Source organism: Sceloporus occidentalis, unplaced genomic scaffold (genome assembly GCF_023333645.1).
Source record: "Sceloporus occidentalis isolate IW3139 unplaced genomic scaffold, rSceOcc1.0.p SCAF_232, whole genome shotgun sequence".
Classification (NCBI taxonomy): Eukaryota; Metazoa; Chordata; class Lepidosauria; order Squamata; family Phrynosomatidae; genus Sceloporus; species Sceloporus occidentalis.
The window spans coordinates 904,021-927,679 of NW_028317212.1; the positions used below are offsets into that span (position 1 = coordinate 904,021).

Here is a 23,659-nt window from a genome sequence, read left to right on the forward strand (position 1 = left end):
GATAGACTGAATCCCTATATCTGAGTCATGTAAATGTAGTAATTGATGGTGGGAGAGAAATAAGCTGTCAATTCTCGTGTAACTAATATGGACAGGTGAGTAACAAGTGTAGTCTTTGGTGGAGGGGTGTTGCGATCTCCAGGTATCCACCAATTGATAGAGGAGTCTCCAGGTATCCACCAATTGATGGAGGAGTCGCTTGACTTTTTTAATGCTGGAAAATGGGATATGCGATCTCTGGGATGAAGAGTCCCGAAGTGGATCTAAGATCATATTAAGATCCCCCCAAAGATATTAATGCCCTCCTGAAAACCACCAAATTTGCTGATCATATGGCATAGAAAAGAGGCCTGGGATCGATTGGGTGAGTAGACATTGCCCAGGGACACCTTCAGGGCACCTATATAACATTTTATGAAAATGGCCCTACCGTCAGGGTCCCTCCAGATATCCAACAGTCTAAATGGGATGGATTTGTGTACGACTATCGCAACTCCTTTAGTCTTGGAATCCGGGGCGCTAGCATAGAATGCGTGCGCATAGTGTCTATTGGTAAGCTTAAATTCGTTGGTTGCTTTGAAGTGCGTTTCCTGTAGAAATGCAATGTGCGTTTTATGTGATTGTAATATACGTAGTAATTTAGACCGTTGTTGCGGTTTGTTTAAACCTCTGACATTTAAATAGGTGATCTTGATCCTGTCAAGTGTCATGGCAAGGACATCCAGAAAGACCCTTGAAAGTGTGCAGCACCCTCGGAGCGGAAATAAGAGGGTCTAACAAATAAAACTGTACAACCATAAACATAACAAAAGAACAAGAAAACGAGCATATACAATGACTCTAGATGCCGCGGCAGGGGTGTTCCCTAAAGAATCGTTAATATGGTGGAGGGGCAGACTAAAATATGGAACACGAGTAGTTGCCCAACCACGCCCTTAGAAGGGAAAAATATAACAGGGACTACCAAAGTGGTGCAGGAAAAAGTACGTCAAATAAAACAAAATAAAACAGTAAGATACCGAATTCCAGTTGTTCGTGACGGGATAAAGGTAGACCCATCTATTGGGAGACGTGTATGTCGTGTACCGTCCTCCATTTCGGGAAACACGATGTGGTCCCCTTCTCACGAGGCATCCTGATTCTTCTGCCGCTTCCTACGTTGGGGTCTCGGCGACCAGGTTTTTGATGGGTCTGTCAGATTCATGGGTGTAGAGAAGGTGGGTTCCCAGTCTGTGATTTTGCAGTGTGGCAGTTCTAGGGCTTCTGTAAAAGGTTGGCGGATCAGGTGTGTGGACGTGCCCCTCCGGACAATTAAAGCGAAAGGGAATCCCCACTGGTAGGGTATGTGGGCCTCACGCAGGGCCTGAGTAACAGGTCGTAGGAGGCTCTGTGCCTGCAACGTTAGCGGAGAGAGATCTTGGAAGATGGTGATGGGATTTGATTCCCAGGAGAGAGAAGCGGTGTCTCTGTAGAGTCGCATAATTTCTTCTTTGAGGGGGTAATTTTGCATGGAACAGATGACATCTCTGGGTGGGGAGGATCCGGTAGGTTTCTGCCTAAGGGCTCTGTGTGCTCTATCAAACAGAATGGCCGTATCCGGTGGACGTTAAGTATCGTTTGTAACGTGGGTATCAATTTGGTGTGGGGCATCGATTCCGGTATGCCCCGCACTCGTAAATTATTGCGGTGTCCTCTGTTGTTCAAGTCCTCCAACTTCCTCGCGAGTTGTATAAGTGTATCAGATTGAACTTTCAGTTGATTCGTGAGTAGGTCAACTGTGTTGCATATTTTAGGTTGTTCGTCTTCTAGCACGACCACACGGTCCCCAATATGGCGTATGTCATTTTATATTTCCGCCAAACTCACATGGATCCCCTGTGTAGCTCTGGCTATAATAGCAGTTATATCATCTTTTGTAGATAAAGAGTCAATCTTTTCCTGCCGTTGCTGATTTGGCGAGCGTGGAAAGGATGGCTGCAGATCTCGGGAGTCATCTGCGTCCACATCGCTGAGAGCGCTTGCTGGCGAGGAAGGAGCCCCATGAGGGGAATCGCGGGAGTCGTGAGCCGAAGATGCCACGAAGTAAGAGCGCACCGAGGTAAGTGTCAGTTTTTCTTTCGACCCCGACGGTTTTGGGGGTGTTGCTGGATCTGTGACAGGGCCAGGCTAGCTGGCTCATGCGTCATATGAAGTTTAGCCGGGTCACGGAGCACTTTTGTGTCCGGTTCTGTATACCGTGACCCGGTAATATATTATATTGTGTTTATTGTGTAACCGGCCCAGAGACTGATGTGGATTCAGCCCCAGCCTTCAAAGAGACGATCCGATAATCTGGCTGGGGCTCTTAATCAGCCAACACAGCCCTGTCTGCCCAGACGGCACCCGCACTACAGGGGGGATAACACAGGTGGGGGAACCCATTGTATTCTGTAATCCCCTCACTTGATACATCCCCTGTATACTGATGGGATTTGTGATGGGATGTGGCTGATGGGATTGGGGGTTGGGTTCGGTACACATTGCATTGAGATTGTATAAAGTTCTGTGTGTTTGTAATAAAGAGAGCTCTTCTTGGTTTACTACGAATGGTGGTCTGGATGATCCGTGGATAGCTGAGTGCGATCCGTATGAGGGACTGACTGGTGATTCCTCAGCCCTCAAACAGGGGGACCCAGCCTTGGGTACGGTGACCCTGTAACAGGATCTATTTTATTTTTTGCCCATGATGGTGTGTAGCCGGTGAACTGAACCATAAAACGGGGCTAGCTGTGCCAGAGCTCTGGACTTAAGTGTCCATCTTGGTTGCGGGTTGGTCGCGCATACCTCAATGGAATGTTAAGGTTAGAAGGTTTGAATTTGCATAATTGCATATTTTAAAGAGGCTTAGTGTCTGTGAATATATTGGATTTAGACTACTGTTCAGAATTCTTTTTTCCCTTTTAAAAACAAAGTATTAAGAATGCAATATAAAAATCAAAGGTTTAGAAAAAATCAAAACTAAAAATTGTTTAGATTCATTTATTCATGAAATTCTAAATTCAACTATAGGTTTTACAAATTAAACTGTTTTTGGTTTCAATGAATAGGAACGACTCATAAAAGTATTGGAGAAAGAGTAGTCTGAATTGGGTTGGGAAACTCTTACCTGCTTCCTCTTAATCATTGGACTTGAAATTGCTAGCCATGAGCCACTTTCAAATCTGCAGCCCAAGCATCCATAGTGAACTTCACCAGATTTGGTGACTATGTCTTGTGCATTCCAAGAGCAGCCAGATGGTTGATGAGAACTCACTTGCTTGGATCAAGCAATGCCCTGTGAGGGCAGCCAAGGGCTCTTGTCTCCAAGGCCAATTTCAATGAGTAACCAATGTACTCAGCTAGGAACCTCAGCACTAAGCATTTCTTCATGTTTGTTGTAGACATCCTACCAACATAGGGTGACACAACTGCTCCCCCTACCAAAGGCAACCAAAAGTGTATTTTACGTACCTTGATCAAGCTGCCAATAAACATTCAAATGCACTCGCGGACATTAATTCTGTCGAACTTGCAAACTCTCTTTTTCTATTTATTTTTTTTTTTTTAATTAAACTGTTAGATGAAAGGATCATGGGAAAATATTTTATTTGAATAAATGCAAATGAGCAAACTAGCATATATGGCTAATATATGTTCGGACAGAATGCTGCCCTCTGTTGGTTAGATACATTAAGTAGCATAATAACTTTGGATTTCAAGCATATGGAACAATGCTACTCAATGTATAACCAATAGAGGGCAGCATTCTGTCCGAACATATATTAGCCATATGTGGCAGTGTGCTCATTTGCATTTATTCAAATAAAATTTATTCCCATGATCCTTTCGTCTAACAGTTTAATACAAAACCCCCCCCCCCCAAATAAATAGAAAAAAAGAGTTTGCAAGTTCGACAGAATTAATGTTCGCGAGTGCGGGCATTTAACTGTTGCAGCGGGGAGACCAGCGGATGGGAATATATTTTATTTAAATAATTAATAAATGAAATTGAACACACTACCACATATGGCTAATACCGTATTTGCTCGATTATAAGACGACCCCCCCCAAAATCTGAATATTAATTAATGAAAAAAAGAAAAAGCCTGAATATAAGAAGACCCTATAGGAAAAAAGTTTTACCAGTAAATGTTAATTCATGTAAACTATGTGAACAATTGTTTTTTAATAAAAGCTATGATTGAGAAAAATATGTTGGTTTTGTTTTTATTTCCTTTTTTCAACCTGCCCCCCCAGTTATGCACATCTGCCCCCAGGCTTGCCACTCTGCCCCAGAAATGCCTTATACCCCTCTGGCATTTTGGGGGTTAAAAGGCATATTATGGGGCAGAGTGGCATATAGGGAGGTATAAGGCATTTCAGGAGGCAGAGTGGCGCATAGAGGGTTAAAAGGCATTTCTGGAGGCAGAGTGGCATTAAGGGCGTTAAAAGGAATTTCACGGAGCACTCTGCCTCCAGAAATGCCTTATGCCCCCACCCATTTAACACTCCATCCCCCTCCCTCCTCCAAACTTACCGGTGCTTCTGAGTCCCCGGTGCTTAGTCCGGGCAGCATGTAGAGCTCTACGCGCTTGAGCGGAGGTTGTCTACGTGAATCGCGTAGAACTCTACTCGCTGCCCGGACTAAGCACCGGGGACTCAGAAGCACCGGTAAGTTGGGGGTGCATAACACAGGAGGAAGATCCAGGTCCCCTGCATCGCTGCGGGGGATCTGGATCTTAGTCTCATAGTCAGACCTATTTGAGGTCTGATTATAAGACTACCTCGATTATAAGACGAGGGGTATTTTTCAGAGCATTAGCTCTAGAAAAAACCTTGTCTTATAATCGGGCAAATACGGTATATCTTCAGGACAGAATGCTGCCCTCTGTTGGTTTTACATTGAGTAGCATAATATTCTGCCCGAGACTATATTAGCTATATATGGTAGTGTGCTAATTGGTCTTCAGCAGGAGGCCCCCTGCTGGTGACCAATAGAGTTGCTCATACGCACATTTAAACTACTGGCGCCAGAGCTGCTGCAGAACGCGTTAACCCCGTATTAACCCCTTAACTGGAAAAAAAGAAGAAAAAACGAACACGAAGAATGTTCACGAATATTCGCCCGGGTGAATATTCCCGGAATACGAAGATTTTTTTTTTTAATGAAGACGAAGAGCCCCCTGGTGCCCAAGTCTAGTTTTGATTCATTTAGTGTTAAATTCTAAATTCGACTATAGGTTTTAATACAAGTTAAACAGTTTTTGGTTTCAATGAATAGGAACGACTCATAAAAGTATTGGAGAAAGAGTAGTCTGAATTGGGTTGGGAAACTCTTACCTGCTTCCTCTTAGTCATTGGACTTGAAATTGCTAGCCATGAGCCACTTTCAAATCTGCAGCCCAAATCATCAGATTTGGTGACTATGTCTTGTGCATTCCAAGAGCAGCCAGATGGTTGATGGGAACTCACTGGCTTGGATCAAGCAATGCCCTGTGAGGGCAGCAAAGGGCTCTTGTCTCAGACCTTCCCCAAGGTCAATTTCAATGAGTAACCAATAGCACTCAGCTAGGAACCTCAGCACTAATCTTTTCTCCACATTTGTTGTAGAAAAATCTATATGAACCCCAGGAATGTTCTTGAATTCTAACATAGGGTGACACAACTGCTCCCCTACCAAAGGCAACCAAAAGTGTATTTTACGTACCTTGATCAAGTTGCCAATAAACATTCAAATGCGTATACTTGTTTTCATTAGATTTTGCAAGCCTAAAACTATGGAATGGTAAGGTTAGGTTGTTTTCATTTGCATAATTGCATATTTTAAAGAGGCTTAGTGGTGGTGTCATTAAAACTGGCAGCTGGGTGGGCAGGAGTGCCTTTACATTTTTGTAAGGGTCAGAAACCTATATTGCATCCTAGTGGGTTTTTTTTTGTTTGTTTTTTTTTGTTTTTGTTTTTAAACCTTGTTTTAATATTTTTGTTATCTGTATAAATACCCTTTACAAAATAATACAGTTTCTTTCATAAGGTCTTTAGATGGAAGGCAAAACCTAAATTCAGAACAAATAAATGAGAAGAACTCTGGTTTGTTCCACAATTAATATATAGTTGTTTGAGGAAGGGAGTAGTATTTTTAAAAAAACCAAAAGTACAAAGTCATATTTTTTTGTCTCTCACTCACTGTTGCATAAGCTATTTTATCACCACACTCGGGAAGCTGAGCCGAGATTATTTAAATATTAATCCTTCAATTATAAATCACAAAAGTTCTACTGTAGTGACTCACTAACGGTGGCATCAAAATAGTTCTTATTATTGTTCTTATGAAAGTTACAGAATTTCCGAAGATAAAAATATGAATTCAACATAATGAAGGCATGCAATTCAGCTGTGACATACCAGTAAAAAAGCACTAATTAAGATGCTCAGGTATTATTAGATAAGAGTAGAATTTAAGGTGCTAGCACAAAAACGTGTGACGCTGAGAATTCCCCCATTCACCCTATAAGTGCCTCGGCCTATTAACCACTGGTATTATATGCAATGAGGGCTTCTGCGTTTTTATCAACTTGGTTTTAGCTGGGTTGCAGGAAAACAGCATCACACTTTATCGCAAACCTTAGCACGATCAAGATTGTCTCTAATATGAAGTCAACAGTGTATGTCACCATTGAAAGCAATAACTGATTTGAACATACTGAGTTACCTGAAGTACCACCAGTAGAGTATGAACATATCTGTGAACTTTTTGACTCCAGCTACTTGGAACTTCTTTTGCAGGATATGGGTAGGAGGTCCAGCTTATTCTCAATTTTTATTTTTTTTATTTTTTTTAATGTTGTCAACATATTATTATAAGAATAAGAAAGTCGTGTAATTATGTGTCATAAGAATGTAAATAGTGTCGTTTTTTTAAATCAAAAAGTGCAACGTGCACAACAAACTGTAACAAAATAGAGAATTTTACCTGTATTTCTATCTGTTAATCAAATCTCACCTCTTGACCAATCCTCGATGCACATCAGTTTTCACGTATCCAGTGTCTTGTCCGCTCCAATTTGTGATAATGAATTATTCGTTTTAACTATAGTAAATAGTGTAATCCAAGGGTGTCCAAGTTTTTTCTGCAGTGGGCCACTTCATCAGAATTGTATACGTGCGAGGGCACTCATTTTTCGCTGTGAGAAAATATGGCCTTTAATAAAATATGCAGATTAAAAAAACCTTTACTTTTCCTCTCACTGATTTCTGGGCCTAGAAAGTGTTGTGACTACAAATTCAGGATAATTAAAAATGAAATAGTTCTATTTATTCTAGGGATGCACCGAAATGAAACTTCTGGACCAAAACATTCACTTAGCCAAAACCAAAAATGACCCCCCACCTTTAAAAATAATACTAAAAACTCACATTTTTTATAAAAGTAATTAACACACCACAATTGGACAAAAAATTTAGCAATATAACAGCAATCACACTCCTATCATACCCAGGCAGGCAACCAGTAAATGCTGGTACCTAGGCAGGATGGGACTGTGCTTGCTGTGATTGCTGTTAGCAATCATACTCCTATCATGCCAAGTCAGCCAGTACATGCTGGTACAGGGTGGCTGTAAGTGATGTGCAGACCCCATACTGCTGGCAGCATCAATACACAAGGTGGGCAGCTAGCTAAGTTTCAGCATGTACTGGCTGACCTGGCATGATAGGAGTGTGATTGCTAACAGCAATCACAGTCCCATCATGCCTAGGTTCCAGCACTTACACATCCATGATATCACACACACACTCATTCATTCATATACTCATTCATTCATATACTCATTCATTCACAGATTAATTCCCTCAATCACGCATACTCATTCAAACACCCTCCCCACCCCCTTACCTGCACTGCAGCTCATCGATGCCGCTCACAGACTTCAGCAGGGGGCGCGGCCTCCCTCTGCGTTCTCTGGTACTGCACAGAGGAAGAAGGACTGGAGCAGAGTCATGTGATGTCACGTGAACTCTGCTGGGTTCCGCTTTCTCTTTGCAGTACAAAAGACCCCCCCACTGGTTAGTAGCAGGGCTCTTGTTGTAGCAGGGCTTGACATACGGCCCGCGTAAGATCGGCTGCCCTGGCTGCCGATCTTACGCGGGCCGTACCTCGAGGTCTCGCAGGCCGCATTTGGCCCCTGGTGTAATCTATTGTTTAGGGAAGTGTTTCAGCCATGTATTCCACATGAAGAGCATTCTGTTATTCCTACCTGAGCTCCATGCATATATCTGTTCATTTATGTAATTTTTAGATACAATGTTTATGAAATCTTTAATATCCGGTATAACTGCAGTCTTCCAGAGTTTCGCAAGCAAGGTTCGGTATGCAATGAAAATATGACTTGTCGGGAATTGGACAAGACAGTTCAATTTATCTATACCTATATTCAGTAATGCTGATTCAGGAGTAATTACTATTGGTTTCCCCACTACTATATTAATTAACGTGTTTAAGTCTTCTTTCAATTTATTCAACTTAGGGCAGTTCCAGAAAATATGGATTAGAGACCCCCTTTGACCGCACCCTCTCCAGCATTCGTCCGAACAAGACTCATAATAACAATGTAGTTTCACTGGAGTGTGGTACCATCTTGTTGTCATCTTGTACAACTGTTCTCTGTGATTGGTGCATATAGTGGCCTTCTTAAATAAAGACAATGCTTTACACCATTTATCCAGGGTCAATATCTTGTTCAGGTCAGTTTCCCATTTCTTATGGTGAGGGAGTAGTTCTGGTATCGAGTCACAATTGAAAAATTCATATATTGATTTAAACATTTTTGCAGTAATATCTGTGTAGTTCGGGTTTAACAAGTCAGACAAGTACTGGGGAAGGTGCACTCTGGTAACAGGGTATTTTTCCCAAAGTTTCTCTAAAGACTTATATAAAGACCTATCTTTCTTGGTAAGATTAAATTGTGTTCTAAGGGAGTCAAAATCTATCAATTTGTCATCAACCACAACTTTACTCAATGATGTAATACCTTTATTTGCCCAAGAAGAAATATTTTTGAGACCTGCAAAATGTTTTAGGGAGACAATTCCCAAGTCATGTTCAACGACATTTGTGTTACCACGATCTATCGATGTCTGAGATCTCCAAGCCTCCATAGCTGCACTTACTGTGAGAATACACAACCTGGGCATATCTGTCAATTTAGCTAAATTCAAAATTAGTTGTGACCAATCAGTTATTTGTAGAGTGGCGGATTCAATTTGGACCCATGGTTTTTGTGAGTTACTATTCTGTATCCAGTTCAAGGATTGTTTTAAAAGGTTGGCTCTATAGTAGGCAATAATGTTAGGAATAGCTATGCCTCCATTCTTTACCTTTTTGGTGAGTATTTGTAAGGAAACTCTAGGTTTTAGTTGTCGCCAAATAAACTTTGAAACTTGAGATTGAAATTTTTTCAATATATTAAGAGGGATATGAATCGGTAGCGCTCTAAATTTATATAATAATTTTGGGAGCAGAAGCATCTTATATAGGGCTAGTCGGCTAAACCAACTCCATTCTTGGGTTTGTAGCACGTCAATCTCTTTTTGCAAACTATCCAACAGTTTTGGGAATTTTCTTTTAATCATAGTGAGTTTGTCCGAGGCGATTTCTACACCTAAATAAGTTATGGATTTGGGATTCCAAACATAATTAAAAAAATTTTGTAAATTGAGTTTGGTCAATTTGCTTGTACTTATACTTAGAATATGGGACTTACTTTGGTTTACCTTGTAATAAGATGTGTGGCCAAATCTATCTAATTCCTTCTGGATCTCCGGTATGGATTCCAATGGATTAGAAATTATCATTAGAACATCATCAGCAAATAAACTGATTTTGTGAGTGCCTATTGAGGATCAATGCCCTTAATTTTCTGGTTGTTTCTGACAGCCAAAGGCTCTATAGCTAGGATAAATAACAAGGGGGACAAGGGACATCCCTGTCTAGTTCCATTGGTGATCTGGAAGGTATTAGAAAAAATACCATTACATTGGACACTAGCAGAAGGTCCAGAATATAAAGAGAAGATAGCCTTGATCAAATCATCTGGGATGTCATAGTGTGAGAGAGCGGTTTTTACATAATCCCAGTGTAGTCTATCAAACGCCTTCTCTGCGTCTAAAGAGATAAGCAGAGAAGGCGTCTTTTTGTACTCAGCCCAAGAGACTAGGTCAATGACCCTTCTTGTCCCATCAGAGGACTGTCTGCCCTTGGTGAATCCAACCTGGTCCGGATGGACCAGCACAGGGATCACTTCTTGCAGTCGAGTAGCCAAGATTTGGTTAAGTGGGGTATTAATCAAAAAGTTTGTAGTACTCTGAGGAAAATCCATCAGGGCCTGGTGATTTTCCAGTTTGTAATGATTTTATAGCTGATTCAATTTCTTCTTCCGAAAATGGTGCTTCTAAGGAAGATCGGAGATTTGAAACAATTTTAGGTAGTTGGCGTTCAGCTAAATATTGGGAATACTGCTCGTGAGTAGGTTGAGGGGTTAAAGGGTCGTCTTTCAGGTTATATAATTTTTTGTAATATTCCGCTATTGTGTTAGCTATGTCGATTGGATTTAGCATTTTTTCTTTTGATATGTCATCTACAAGGTGACCTATTCTATGTTGGACCCTTACTCCTTTAGTTTTGTTAGCCATCAGTTTGGTTGGTTTATTAAAGTCGCTGTAATATTTAGCTTCCACCTTTTTAAAAGGTTTTAATGTGATTTTTAAGCATTAGTTCGTGTAGTTTAAGTCTGATATCTGTAAGAGATTGCAATGTATTGTATGAATTATCGAGTTTGTGTTTACTTTCGAGGGTTTCTAATTTTTTCAAAGTTTCCGCAAGTTCTTTTTTATGGAGTTTATTAAACCGAAATGTTTGTTGTAAGATGATGCCCCTGGAAAAGGCCTTATGAGACCTCCATACAGTGACAGGATTGTCTACTGACCAAGCATTAAATTTGAAGAATTCTTCTAAGTTATCTTTTATTACCTTATGTGAATCAGGATTAGATAGGCAGTGGCGTTGCCAGGGGGGGGCCAGAGGGGGCCATGGCCCCCCCTACATTATGCTGTGCCCCCCCAGTGTGCCCCCCCAATTGAAACGCTATACCATTGACCCGGTGTGCCGGAACACTAAGCTCCAATTGCAGCCGATGCGGCTGACAGTTTCAAAGCGGCTGTAAAACCGCCTCCGCTGGCTGCTAAATGGATTGCCCGCATGCCAATCACTGACTGAGGCTCTTCGTCCCGCCCCTTTGAAGGGGGCGGGCTCTTACGGAACAGTTGCTTGTCACTGCCTGACAGGGAGAAGAGCATGAGGGAGAAGAGCAGCGGTGTTACAGTGGAAGAATGAAGGCCAGCAAAAAAAGTATTTTATTTTAAATAAATAGTGGAGGTGACAGAAGGAGGGACATTAACAAGGGGGGGCTGCATTGGGAAAATTAAATAATACAAAAAGATGGTGGCTGGGGACATAATTACACATCAGGGTGGTTAGAAGGATGTCACATATATCAATACACAAACGGGGGGGGGGTTAATACACATGGGTATGGGGGCCATTATATTAACCAGTACAAGGGGTTGGTGCATCAATACACAAGGGAGGGGGGCTGGCTGGGGGCATCAAATAAATCAATACACAAGGGAGGGGGGGCTGGCTGGGGGCATCAAATAAATCAATACACAAGGGAGGGGGGGGCTGGCTGGGGGCATCAAATAAATCAATACACAAGGGTGTATTGCAAAAATGCACAAAGGGGGGTGGCTGGGGGGCACAAATACACAAGGGTCAATACACACAAACAGCAAAGCAATGTGGAAGGCATTTTATATGGTTATCCCATCCTGATGTGGGCGTCCTTGTGGCAGCAGAGCCTGCCCTGGGGTATGTGTTTGGGTGTCAGTGTGGCAGAGCCTGCCCTGGGGTATGTGTTTGGGTGTCAGTGTGGCAGAGCCTGTCCTGATATGAGTTTGGTCATCTGTTTCCTGGCACTTTACTTGCTGTAGAGGGTTAAATAGAACTTTGTAATTTTATTTATCCAGATTTTGTGGTCACTTCAGAGGACAAAACTTTCTAGGCCTAGAAATCAGAGGAAAAGTAAAGGTTTTGTGTTATTTCAATCTGAATATATTATTAAAAGTTAGATGTTGGTTCAGAGTTTGTGAAACTCAATTCTTGATTACAGTATACAGGACGCTATTCCCCTTTGGCTTCACAGCCCTTCACACACCAAGTGGTACTCAGCTTAGTTATATGCAGCTGTGTGCATTGTGTTATCTGTGATGAGGGGTTCATTTGGTGACGCAGCGCTAAGATGGTTGTGATGCATTAATGGCTAAAAGTTTTGTTGAAGTTTCCATTATGTCTAATCTCCTTAATTTATTTGGGCCTTTTAACTTTTTTGATTTCTGGGATTTTAATAATGTGATAAAAAAGAATGATTTATAGTTGTTTGGATGTCAAATAGTGTGTCAAATTCTGTTGATCTGTATCTGCTATGTTTCCATACATTATTTATGTATACCTGCAAATACAGGTTGTTTTTTTTTATCTCATTCAGTTGCATGTGCTGTTTCCATGTGTTGTTTATTTGATCTATACCTGAACTACAGGGTGTAAGTAAAAGAGCGGTATGGTTTTAGTGAATGAGGGGACAAAGGGACTCTGGGGATGATTACAGGGGAGAGGACCTCTCAATGTCACGGTGCAGTCAGAAGGATGGAACACTGCACTGACTCTCACTGTCTTCCCCTGATCTGCAGTCAGTGTGGCAAATATATTGGCAGCAGGGTCTAATATTAATATATATTGGCTGCAGGGGCTAATATTAATATATATCGGAAGCCGGGACTAATAATATATACCGGCAGCAGGGGCTAATATTAATATATATTGTCTGCAGGGCCTATTATCAATAAATATTGGCTGCAGGGGCTAATATTTATATATATTGGCTGCAGGGACTAATAATATATATCGGCAGTAGGGGCTAATATTAATATATGTTGGCAGCAGGGTATAATTTCTATGTATATCGGCAGCAGGGTATAATATAAGTATGTATCCGCAGCAGGGGCTAATATTAATATATATCCGCAGCAGGGGTTAATATTAATATATATCGGAAGCAGGGTGTAATATTTCTATATATCTGCAGCAGGGTCTAATATTTATATATATCGTCAGCAGGGGCTAATATTAAAGAATGAAAAATAACTGTCAATTTAGCTGTTATTTTGAAATCATATTTTAATCACAGTCTTTACTTCAAAGAGATAAGTGCATATTATGTAGTTAAAAATGCACGTCTAACGTGTGTGTGTGTATATATATATATATATATATAGTGTATATGTACCGTTTTATAATTGGCCCCCCTACTTTGGTCCCTGGCCCCCCATGTGCCCCCCCTAAATATGAAAGCTGGAGACGCCACTGTAGATAGCATAAAAGTATTGTTTTTCCAGGAGGGCGTATTACTTGGAAAGGCCACAGTTTTAATTTCAAGAAGTACTGGTGCATGATCTGAAATGTTTTTTATTTTGCAGGAGAATACTTCACTTATGGAGCTAGATTTCAAGAGAAACATATCTATTCTAGCATAGGAGTTATGTCTCTGAGAGAAGTGAGAGAAGTCTCTTTCTGAGGCGTTGCAACAACACCATACATCATATAAGGCGTTATCTTGTAGCCATTTACCTAGAATGATTCATCCTAGTGGTTTTAATGGACTATCTTTGAGTCTAAAGAGTCCTTTGCCGTTAATGGAAATGTAATCCAGGCTTCCAGGGTTGATGGTGTACAGGTAGCAACTTTATGGTTCTGGCTATCTAGTTCCTCGCAGGATGTGGACAGGAAGTCCAGCTAATGTTGTGTGACAGACTGCTGTTTTAGGGGGAAATGGGCGGGGAGTGGAACATGTCAGAATGCCGCTCCCATGACCCAGAAAAGTGGCATTTCTCCCAGAGTCTGTGGGTAAAACCCAGAGAGTTTCGAGGTATGATATAGGAACATTCCTGCGCAGTCAGTGCCATCAGCCAAAGTTGGACTTTTTCCTGTTGTTTTTTTAAATTTTTTTGAATGGCCCATTTGTTGTTGGCCTACAGAGCTTAAGCTTTCATGATCGTTCCTCTTGGAACACAGGGCCGGACTGGCCCACCAGGATATCGGGAAATTTCCCGGTAGGCCGGTCACTCCGTGGGCCGGTCCGCGGCAGACCAACCTTTAAAACAGCCACTGAGCGGCTGCCAGCAGTATTGAAAGCGGCACCTGGGCCTCCTCCTTCCGCCACCGGCGCCTAATGATGTTAAGGGGGCTGGCCTGCACACGATGTGCTGCCCAATGGCAGTGCATCAGCACTTCGTCCTACATCTTAAAAGGGGTGGGACGAAGAGCTGAGGCACGGTGCGTGAACACCGGCCCCATTAACTTCATGAATGCCGGCCTCCACCCGCTACCTACACGAGACGTCAGAAGCAGTGCTAAGTCGGGGGGAGTGTTATATGGGGGCTTAAGGCTTCTCTGGAGGCAGAGTGCCCCATGATATTCCTTTTAACCCCTATATGCCACTCTGCCTCTAGAAATGCCTTTTAACCCCTATATTCCACTCTCCCCATCTACCCCTCCCCTTCTTATTATCTACCCCTTCTCACTATGTGCCCCCTCTCCGCCTTCTCACTGCCTACCCCCTTTTCTCACTATGTACCCCCTCTCCCCCTTTCTCACTATCTAACCCCTCTCCCGTTTCTCACTATCTATCCCCTCTGCCACTTCTCACTGCCTTCCCCCTCTGCTCCTTCTCACTGTCTACCACCTCTGCCCTTTCTCACTGCCACCCCTGCCCCTTCTCACTGATTCCCCCCCTCAGCCCCTTCTCACTGCCCCCCCCTCTGCCCTTTCTCAGTGATCCTCCCCTCACCCTCTACCCCCTCTCCCTACTTCCCATTATCTTTACTTACCTTGTTGCCGGAGTCCTGTGGTGGGAGCAGGAGGCGTCTGTCTCCCCGCTCTGCCGTGGTGCACGCTTCACAGCTGAGCGCCAGAATATAACATCATATCCCGGCGCTCGGCATGAAACGCCGGCACCCCGACGGAGTCACAGAGAGTGAGGGGCGCCGAGCAGTTGCTGAAAACTTCACGAGCGACCGCTCGGCGCCCCTGCCCGGAACTTAAATTAAAACATAGGGGTTTTTTGTTTGTTTGTTTTTTAACTTTATTTAACAGGGAGGATGTGCGGCCGCACACCCCTAATGCCGGCCCTGATTGTGTGTCTGGGCATGTTAGTGTGTGTGGGAATGTTAGTGTGGGTGTCTGGTTGTGTGTTAGTGTGTGTGTTAGTGTTGTGTGGCTGGTTGTGTTGGTGTGGCTGAGTGGGTGTGTTATTGTGTGTGTGGGTGTGCGCATGTTAGTGTGGGTGTCTGGTTGTGTGTTACTGTGTGTCTATGTTAGTGTTGTGTGGTTGGTTGTGTTGTTGTGTCTGAGTGGGGTGTGTTAGTGTGGGTGTCTGGCTGTGTGTCAGTGTCTGTCTATGTTGTGTGGTTGCTTGTGTTGTTGTGTCTGAGTGGGGTGTGTTAGTGTGAGTGTCTGGCCCAGAGATCACTGACTGTTATTCTGCATGTCCCTGACCGCAGGGAACTCTTAATGAAGGGTATTTGGAGGCCGTGTGTTACGATGCGTGCAGCAAACAATTAACATGTTCTGTGCGGGATCACATGCTCCGTGCGGATTTAAAGCAACCCTGACATTATTTCTTGTCTCCTCTCCCCAACCTTAAAACCAGAGCCGGGGTCATTCATCGACCACCAGAGACCACAATGTAACCAATGTGATGACTTAATACAGCGCAATTTCCAGAGAAATCTTCGGCTGACGCCACCGGACGCTCTTATGAATGACAAAAATATGGGACATACTAAAACGAATGACAAAATGGAATGCCCATAGACTTTAATGGGGAGGAATGCCCATAGGCTATAATGGGGAGGAATGCCCATAGACTATAATGGGGAGGAATGCCCATAGACTTTAATGGGGAGGAATGCCCATAGACTATAATGGAAGGGAAAAGAATAATTGATTTTGAAATAAAAGCTTAAGAAATAGCATTTAGACCTTTGGCACACATACTCCCTTAGGACACACATGTGATCTAAAACTCAGATTACGTTGGATTATAGCTGTTTTCTATGGAATGACAGGTGAATGACAGTTTTGAGGGAATGCCCATAGGATATAATGGGAGAAAAAATAATACTGTTTTTTTAGAGAAAACCATATGACATATCATATAGATCTTTGGCACACATACTCCCCTAGTACAGACACAGGATCTAAAACTCATATTATGTGGGATTATAGCTGTTTTCTATGGAATGACAGGTGAATGACAGTATTGATGGAATGCCCATAGGATATAATGGGAGAAAAATCAAACCTTTTTTTCAGACAAAACCCTCTGAAAAATCATATAGATCTTTGGCACATATACTCTCCTAGTACAGATACATGATCTAAAACTCATATTAAGTGGGATTATAGCTGTTTTCAATGAAATGACAGGTGAATGACAGTTTTGAGGGAATGCCCATAGGATATAATGGGAGAAAAAATAATATTCTTTTTTTAGAGAAAACCCTCTGACATATCATATAGATCTTTGTCTTGTATACTCCCCTAGTACAGTTATAGGTTCTAAACCTCATATTAAGTGGAATTATAGCTGTTTTAAATTGGTAACATTTATTTAAGGCTATGATTAACCCGTTAATGACCAGGTTTTTGTTTTTTGGTTTTTTTTACAATGCTTTCCAAAAAAATATCAGATACATTTCCATCTTTTTTCAACTATGATTTCCTGCCAACTCATTCAGTCCATCCCTAAATTTTATATTGAGTTTTTAGAAGACAAGTAGGATCTTCATTTGAAAAAAATATTTTATACATAAACCATTATTTAATATGAAAAAAAAATCTAAAAATAGGAAAAATTCAATTTTTCACAGGTTATTCTATTACAAAATATACATAGCCAGTGCAAAGTAAGAAACACATGTATTTAGGTATTTGCCTTGATTTTGGAAACACCTCATATGGCTGGTATTTATTTTGGTAGTTACTGGGCTAAACTGGGTTACTGGGATATATATAATATTTAACCCACAAAAGTGGCCAGAAAAAGCTATACTGTTGTATAAAGGTATACAGTGCCCTTCACCAACATAGGCACCCTTAGTTTAAACTGAGCTAAAAATGCTGTGAAAATTTGTCTTGTTTAACCCTTTCATCTTTTCTTCAAAGAATACACAGAAATGCTCTGCTATCATGGATATCAAACAATTGCAAACACAACACAGGTTTTTAAAAAAATAAATAAAAAAAAATGAAATATATGTGTGGCAGAATTATCGACACCCTTTTAGTTAATACTTTGTGCTTACCTCCCTTTGCCAAGATAACAGCTCTGAGTCTTCTATAATGCCGATGAGGTTGGAGAATACATGGCGAGGGATCTCAGATTCCTCCATACAAAATCTCTCCCCATCTGTTAAATTTCAAGGTCGACGCTGGTGGACTGTCCACATGTTTTCTATGGAGTTCAAATCAGGGGACAGCGATGGCCATAGTAGGACCTGGATTTTATCAGCCCCAAAACATTAAAAAAGCTACCACCATATTTAACTGTGGGCATGTGGTCCTTTTCCATATGGCTGCCTCTCTGTGTGCGCTAAACCCACTACTGGTGTTTATTGGCAAGAAAACTCTTCTTTGGTTTCACACGACCATAGAACCCGGTCCTATCTGAAGTTGCAGTAGTGTCCAGCGAACTGAAGCCAGTTGAGTTTGTTTTTGGATTAGAGTAGAAACTTTTTTCTTCAAACCTTCCAAACAACTTGAGGTGATGTAGGTGACGTTGGATTGTAGTTTTGAAGATTTTCTGACCCCAAGACGCAATTTATTTCTGAAATTCTTCAGCTGTGATCCTTGGAGATTTTTTTTGCGACTAGAACCATCCTCTTCACAGTGCTTTGAGACAATATAGACACACATACTCTTCCTTCCAGGTTAATTCATAACATTTCCAGTTGACTGGAACTCCTTAATTATTTCACTGGTGGTGGAAGTAGGCATTTTCAGTGCTTTTGCCATTTTCTTAAAGCCACTTATAGAAAGTGACGGCAGATAACAACCATTCGCCTCATCCAGTCTGCCCAACATCTTAAAACTTTCCTTAGTACCTGGCCTTATCTTATATCTAGCTTAACCTTATGCCTATCCTATGCTTTCTTAAACACCTTCTCTGTATTAACATCTACCACTTCTGATGGAAGGCTCTTCCATGAAGTCACTACCCTTTCAGTTAAGAAATATTTTCTGATGTTTCTCCTTTTAAATCAACTCCCTTTAAGTATTTAAAAACTTAAATCATATCCTCTGAAATAATTACCCCTAAATCCCTTTCCTCACACGTTGAGGTTAGGACCGTATCAAATATTCTATACTCTGCCCTTGGGTTGTTTTGCACTGGTGCATTACTTTGCATTTATCAATGCCACAGCTCTGACCATTTTTTCTGTTTATCTAAATCATTTGCCATTTGGTTTATCCCTCCAGGAACATCGACCCTGTTGCAAACTTTTGTCATCTGCAAAAAGACATCCCTTTCCATCCACAATATCACTAATAAAAAATATTTCCCATTTTGTGAAGCTCAACAATCTTTTGCCCCACATCACTGCCATATTTTTTGGTTTTACCCATTATGATCAATGACTAAGGGAATTTGGCCTATGTGTTACCTAATATTTATACCCCTGTGAAACAGGAAGTCATGGTTGAACAACTTCCTATTCCAAGTCACCCAAATGTACTAAAAAATTTAAACTATCAATGGAAACCTACGTCAAGACAAATTTCCACAGCATTTTTTGCTCATATTTACAAAGGGTGTCCATATTAGTGAAGGGCACTGAATACCTTTATACAGCAGTATAGCTTTTTCTATACTTTTGGGGCCCAACTATAATATATATATATATGTTTGAAAACAGTGATGCACATCTTTCATATTTTGCCCAGTAACTACCAAAATAAATATAAATACCAGGCATAGGAGGTGTTTCCAAAATCAAAGTAAATACCTAAATTAAGTTAGATTTTTTATTCTACTTACTTTACACTGGCTATGTATATTTTTTAATAGAAGCAACTGTGAAAAGAATGGTAATTTCTTCGCATTTTTTAGAATTTGTTTTCAATATTAAATGGTTTGTGTATATAAGATCCTACTTGTCCTCTAAAAACTCAATATATAATTTGTGGGGATGCACTGAATGAGTTGGTAGGAAATTATAGATGAAGAAAGATGGAAATTTATCTGGTAGTTTTTTGGAAAGCATTGTAAAATAAACGCTGGGGTTAATCACATCCTTTAAAGAAATCTTACCAATTTAATTATGTATTATGCTGGGCTAATTTGGAAATGTTTTAACAGCAGAATAAGTCTAGTTTGGTCCAGTTTAACACAGGTCTAAATCAGCATATTGAAATATCCAGCTCTATTCAGTGGTTTAAATTAATCCATCTCAGCTCATTGAATACCATAGACGGAAATACAACCTATTTAGTAAAAAAAAAAACCAATAACTGATTTCTCTCACATAATTGGATAGAACCCACTATCTCAGTTTATTTTAGTTAATAAATATCACTTTAAGCCACATTATAACATTTAAACCATTTATCTAATTTACTAGGGCAATGTTTACTTTATTCGAAGTTGCTTCCTATTGCCTGTAAGTATGAGATGGTTTACTTTAGTTAGTGGTGAGAAATGCAGAATTTGCTTTTGATAGTCATAGATTCCATGAAGGAAAAAGAAAGAGCAAAAGAAAATTGTGACATATTATTGTCTATTGCAGCTGCTTGTTACCAACTGGCAAACTTATGTTTTATCAGAGAAGAGTGGATGGCATACTTGTGCGAGGACTCAATTCAACAAAATAACAGTTTTATCAATTTGATAAAGACCTCATTGTGAGGTTGAAACGTTGTTGCTGTCTTCCTTTAATAAATCTGCCTGAGCTGGGAACCCTTGAGTGCCTGGAGCCTTTATTTATTTTGATCTACTGGGGAGCTGGCCCTTCCTGGCACAGTTAAGCACCAGAGTTCCTTTGGTGTGAGTGCAGATTCCTCATTCTGGTGACCAACATATTACAAGAGTCACCAGTGTTCAAAATGACAAAGATCCATATGATATTTCAGAGGGTTTTGTCTGAAAAACAGGTTTGATTTTTCTCCCATTATATCCTATGGGCATTCACTCAATACTGTCATTCACCTGTCATTCCATAGAAAACAGCTATAATCCAACGTAATCTGAGTTTTAGATCACATGTGTGTCCTAGGGGAGTATGTGTGCCAAAGGTCTAAATGCTATTTCTTAAGCTTTTATTTCAAAATCAATTATTCTTTTCCCTTCCATTATAGTCTATGGGCATTCCATTTTGTCATTCGTTTTAGTATGTCCCCAAAAATATATTGCTTTTAGACATCATAACGAGGATTTATTGGGCGCACAGACCTGAAGAGTGTAATATTTGGGAAGTATCGGAGGAGAGCGCACTGTGCGCACCCCGCTCTCTGCACATCCGACGCAGCGACGGGCATTGCGGAGGCAAACCGAATAAAACTGTTCCTCTTGGGTTTGAGGGGCCCAACTCATCCAATGCAGGGGCCTGCACTAAATCAGACTATTACAGTCACTCCACTGCAACCCTTGCCAGGTTGTTCCTAAAGGAACTGGGATGTCAGCCCGGTCCGAACCTTCCGGAAATCAGCACTCGGGATGCTTAAAGAGCTGATTCTACTTCACGTGTATTGTACAGCGCTGCGGAATATGATGGCACTATATCAAATAATCTAATATAAATAATAATTATGAATAATAATATGAGACATTGGCGAGGATTTTTCTGTCTGGTTAGAAATAACAAGACGGCTTTCCATCCGGCTCCGCTGTGGAGTTCTTCGGGGGAGGGATCGCTTTGGAGAAGAGAGAAGATTTACATTCAAGGGGCTGTTACATTTGTTACAATTCTGATTCTTTTTCTTTTCTTTTCGTTTTTAAAGCATTACAGTTTAAGAAAGAAATGAGAAAAAAAAAAATTTTTCTACTTTTGGGAACACAATCAGGGAGAAGGATCCCCGCAGCATAATAATTACATGGGGGCGAGGGGAAGAGGGATCAACTTCTCAAGGGCAATTCTTAGCGGTCCCAAGGATCATTCGTATCAACCCGAAACTGTCTGATACGTTGGAGGTGGCTCCAAGCCATAGATAACACATTGATTTCACATGTAAGAGATTTATCTTATAGATTCCATACGAATATGTGACCTCGTACACGCGGTATATCCAACACGCACACAAACGCACACAGATACTGTTTGAGGGGCAACCATGAAAAGATGTCATTTTATTTATCCGTTATTTAAGGTGGAAGTCTCACGGGGGGGAAAAAAACATTTCAACAGGCGTCATGTACGGTGCCGGCACTGACAAAAAACCCGGTCTGATTTCAGTCCTTTATCTGCAGACCTGGGTGTTGTCAGATGTGATGTTTTGGGTGACGCTTCCGGCTCAAACTCTGTACTGAGTCGAAATGTTAGAAAAAAAACCCCTCCGATAGTTCAGACTTTCCACGTTTAGGGTCCTGGTGCGAGCTCATAGTCACTCGACTCCGATGATTGGGAAAACGAGTAATACGATGATGATGATGAACTCTCTTCAGGATCCGGCTGAGAAGGGTATATGTCCTCATATCTTGGAGGTGGCTCTGAAGGGATAGGCTCGTTGATGTATTCTACTCTCGGGCCCCCTCGCCATGGAACGGTGTGTACGTTTTCCCCGTCGCTTCCGCCGGAATCACGGGCGCCCCTTTCAAACTGGATGCTGTCATAGGAAGGAGGGTCCCTGCTCATTGGCCGATCATGTCCTCCTGCAAAGTTTGGAGGTAGGGCTGACGGGAACGTGAAGACTTCGTCACCCATCCTTGGAACCGGCTGATATCTGCAGGCTTCTGGGTCCTCCTCAGAGTCGCCGTCCCGACGGTTTTTACTCAGACAGATAGCCAGGCAGTAACACAAGACGATTAGTATGATTACGATTGTCTGCAGTAAGGGAGTTTCACAGACTTTAGGGGGTTTGTCTGTGTTGGATACCGGCTTGCAGGCTGGAAACACAAGTCCTGGGATACTAATCAGTACCCCGCAAGCCAGTAACAGCATCCCGAGTATTACGAACTGCACAAACTGCCGGCTTTTCCCGCAGAGGAAGCTGCTATCTGGATCCGTCGGGTCTCCTTCTAATTCCCTCCTTCTCCTCTCTCGTTTGGCAGTAAACGCTGCCATCATTACAAATGCCAGCCCTAACCCGGCAAGTACCGGGCCCGTCGCCTTGTAGGTGATACAGCTGTCGGACTGGCATGTCGCGAACCCATAGACAGAAAGTAGAGATCCGCCGCATAACAGCGCCCAGCCAAACACAAACAGCGTGAATGTTATTCTGCTGCTTGTGCGAGGGCCAGGAGTGCCGAAGCAAGTGCGCTCCATGATGGCTGAAACGTGTACCTGTCGGGTGTCAGTCAAAGATGTTCAGGTGCAGAGACTCGCGCCTATGTGCCGGCTATTGCGTGCACACGAATGAAGGCCTTTTAATCTCTGCCTATTTTGTCTTTTTAAAGTCAATAGAAATCGCGATTTCGCTGCCTGTCGTGGACAGGTAACTGTTATGCTCAGTACTGCTACTGCTCACAATCTGAAACAACCAGAGTGTCTGGATGCGCTTTTACAGAACATCACAGCATTGTGATGTCACAGCACTATGACATCACAGTCAGGGCAGGCTGTACCACACTGCAAAGACCATAGGGGTGTTCTGTCCTGCTTCCAAATATCTTCAGGGCCAATACAGCTGCCGCTTTCACAAATGACAGTGTTGTATTCCACCCCCCACCCCCCTAACACGAAGTGGTTTGTTCCAAACAGACTTTCTGCAGTGTTAAGAAGTAAGGGCTTCATAGAAATACTTGTAACTTGTTAATAGATACAATGTTGAGGATACTTGAACAGAAGAACAAACCCTGTTGTAATAAAAGACAATTAACCCTTTAAGCACCAGACTGTGGTTTGGTTTTTTTTGTTACCCTTCGTGACCGAGGATGTTTTGACACTTTGGTGGCGCTCGTGTTTAGCTGTAATTCTCTCCCATTTAGTGAACCCACACAAGTTTCTTGTTTTTTTTTTTCTTTTCAGGACAAGATCTTGTCAGTTTATTTTCTAAAAAAAATTAAATATGATGAAAAATTGAAAGAAGCACTTTTTTTTTCCACGCATCAATGTCATATGTTACAGACTGTGCCCCGGAGTATGTGGGCTGTATCCACTAAATACATATCTTTTTCCTCTCTCTTATAGGATTTATACTCTTAATAATATACACATGTATTCTATATATTTAAATTTGATCAAATTTTTATGCATATGTATTATGGAGGGGAATGAACTAAAACTTTTTATGTGCACATATATATGTATTCATCATATTTAA

General features: G+C 41.5%; 1 protein-coding gene and 2 pseudogenes across 1 annotated transcript; all 3 read right to left on the bottom strand.

The window, feature by feature from the left end:
- Positions 1-3,106: 3,106 nt before the first annotated feature.
- On the bottom strand, positions 3,107-3,406 carry LOC149276664 (Nuclear RNase P; annotated as a pseudogene).
- A 1,913-nt stretch (positions 3,407-5,319) lies between these two features.
- LOC149276665 (Nuclear RNase P) lies at positions 5,320-5,615 on the bottom strand (annotated as a pseudogene).
- A 16,141-nt stretch (positions 5,616-21,756) lies between these two features.
- On the bottom strand, positions 21,757-22,461 carry LOC149276666 (transmembrane protein 171-like). The gene has a single exon (XM_089503429.1). The coding sequence runs from the start codon at positions 22,459-22,461 to the stop codon at positions 21,757-21,759; it is 705 nt and encodes a 234-aa protein (XP_089359555.1).
- Positions 22,462-23,659: the final 1,198 nt, after the last annotated feature.

What these genes read in the sequence shown, in the direction of transcription:
- LOC149276666 (XM_089503429.1), bottom strand. Translation starts at nt 22,461, where the DNA reads ATGGCAGCGTTTACTGCCAAACGAGAGAGGAGAAGGAGGGAATTAGAA.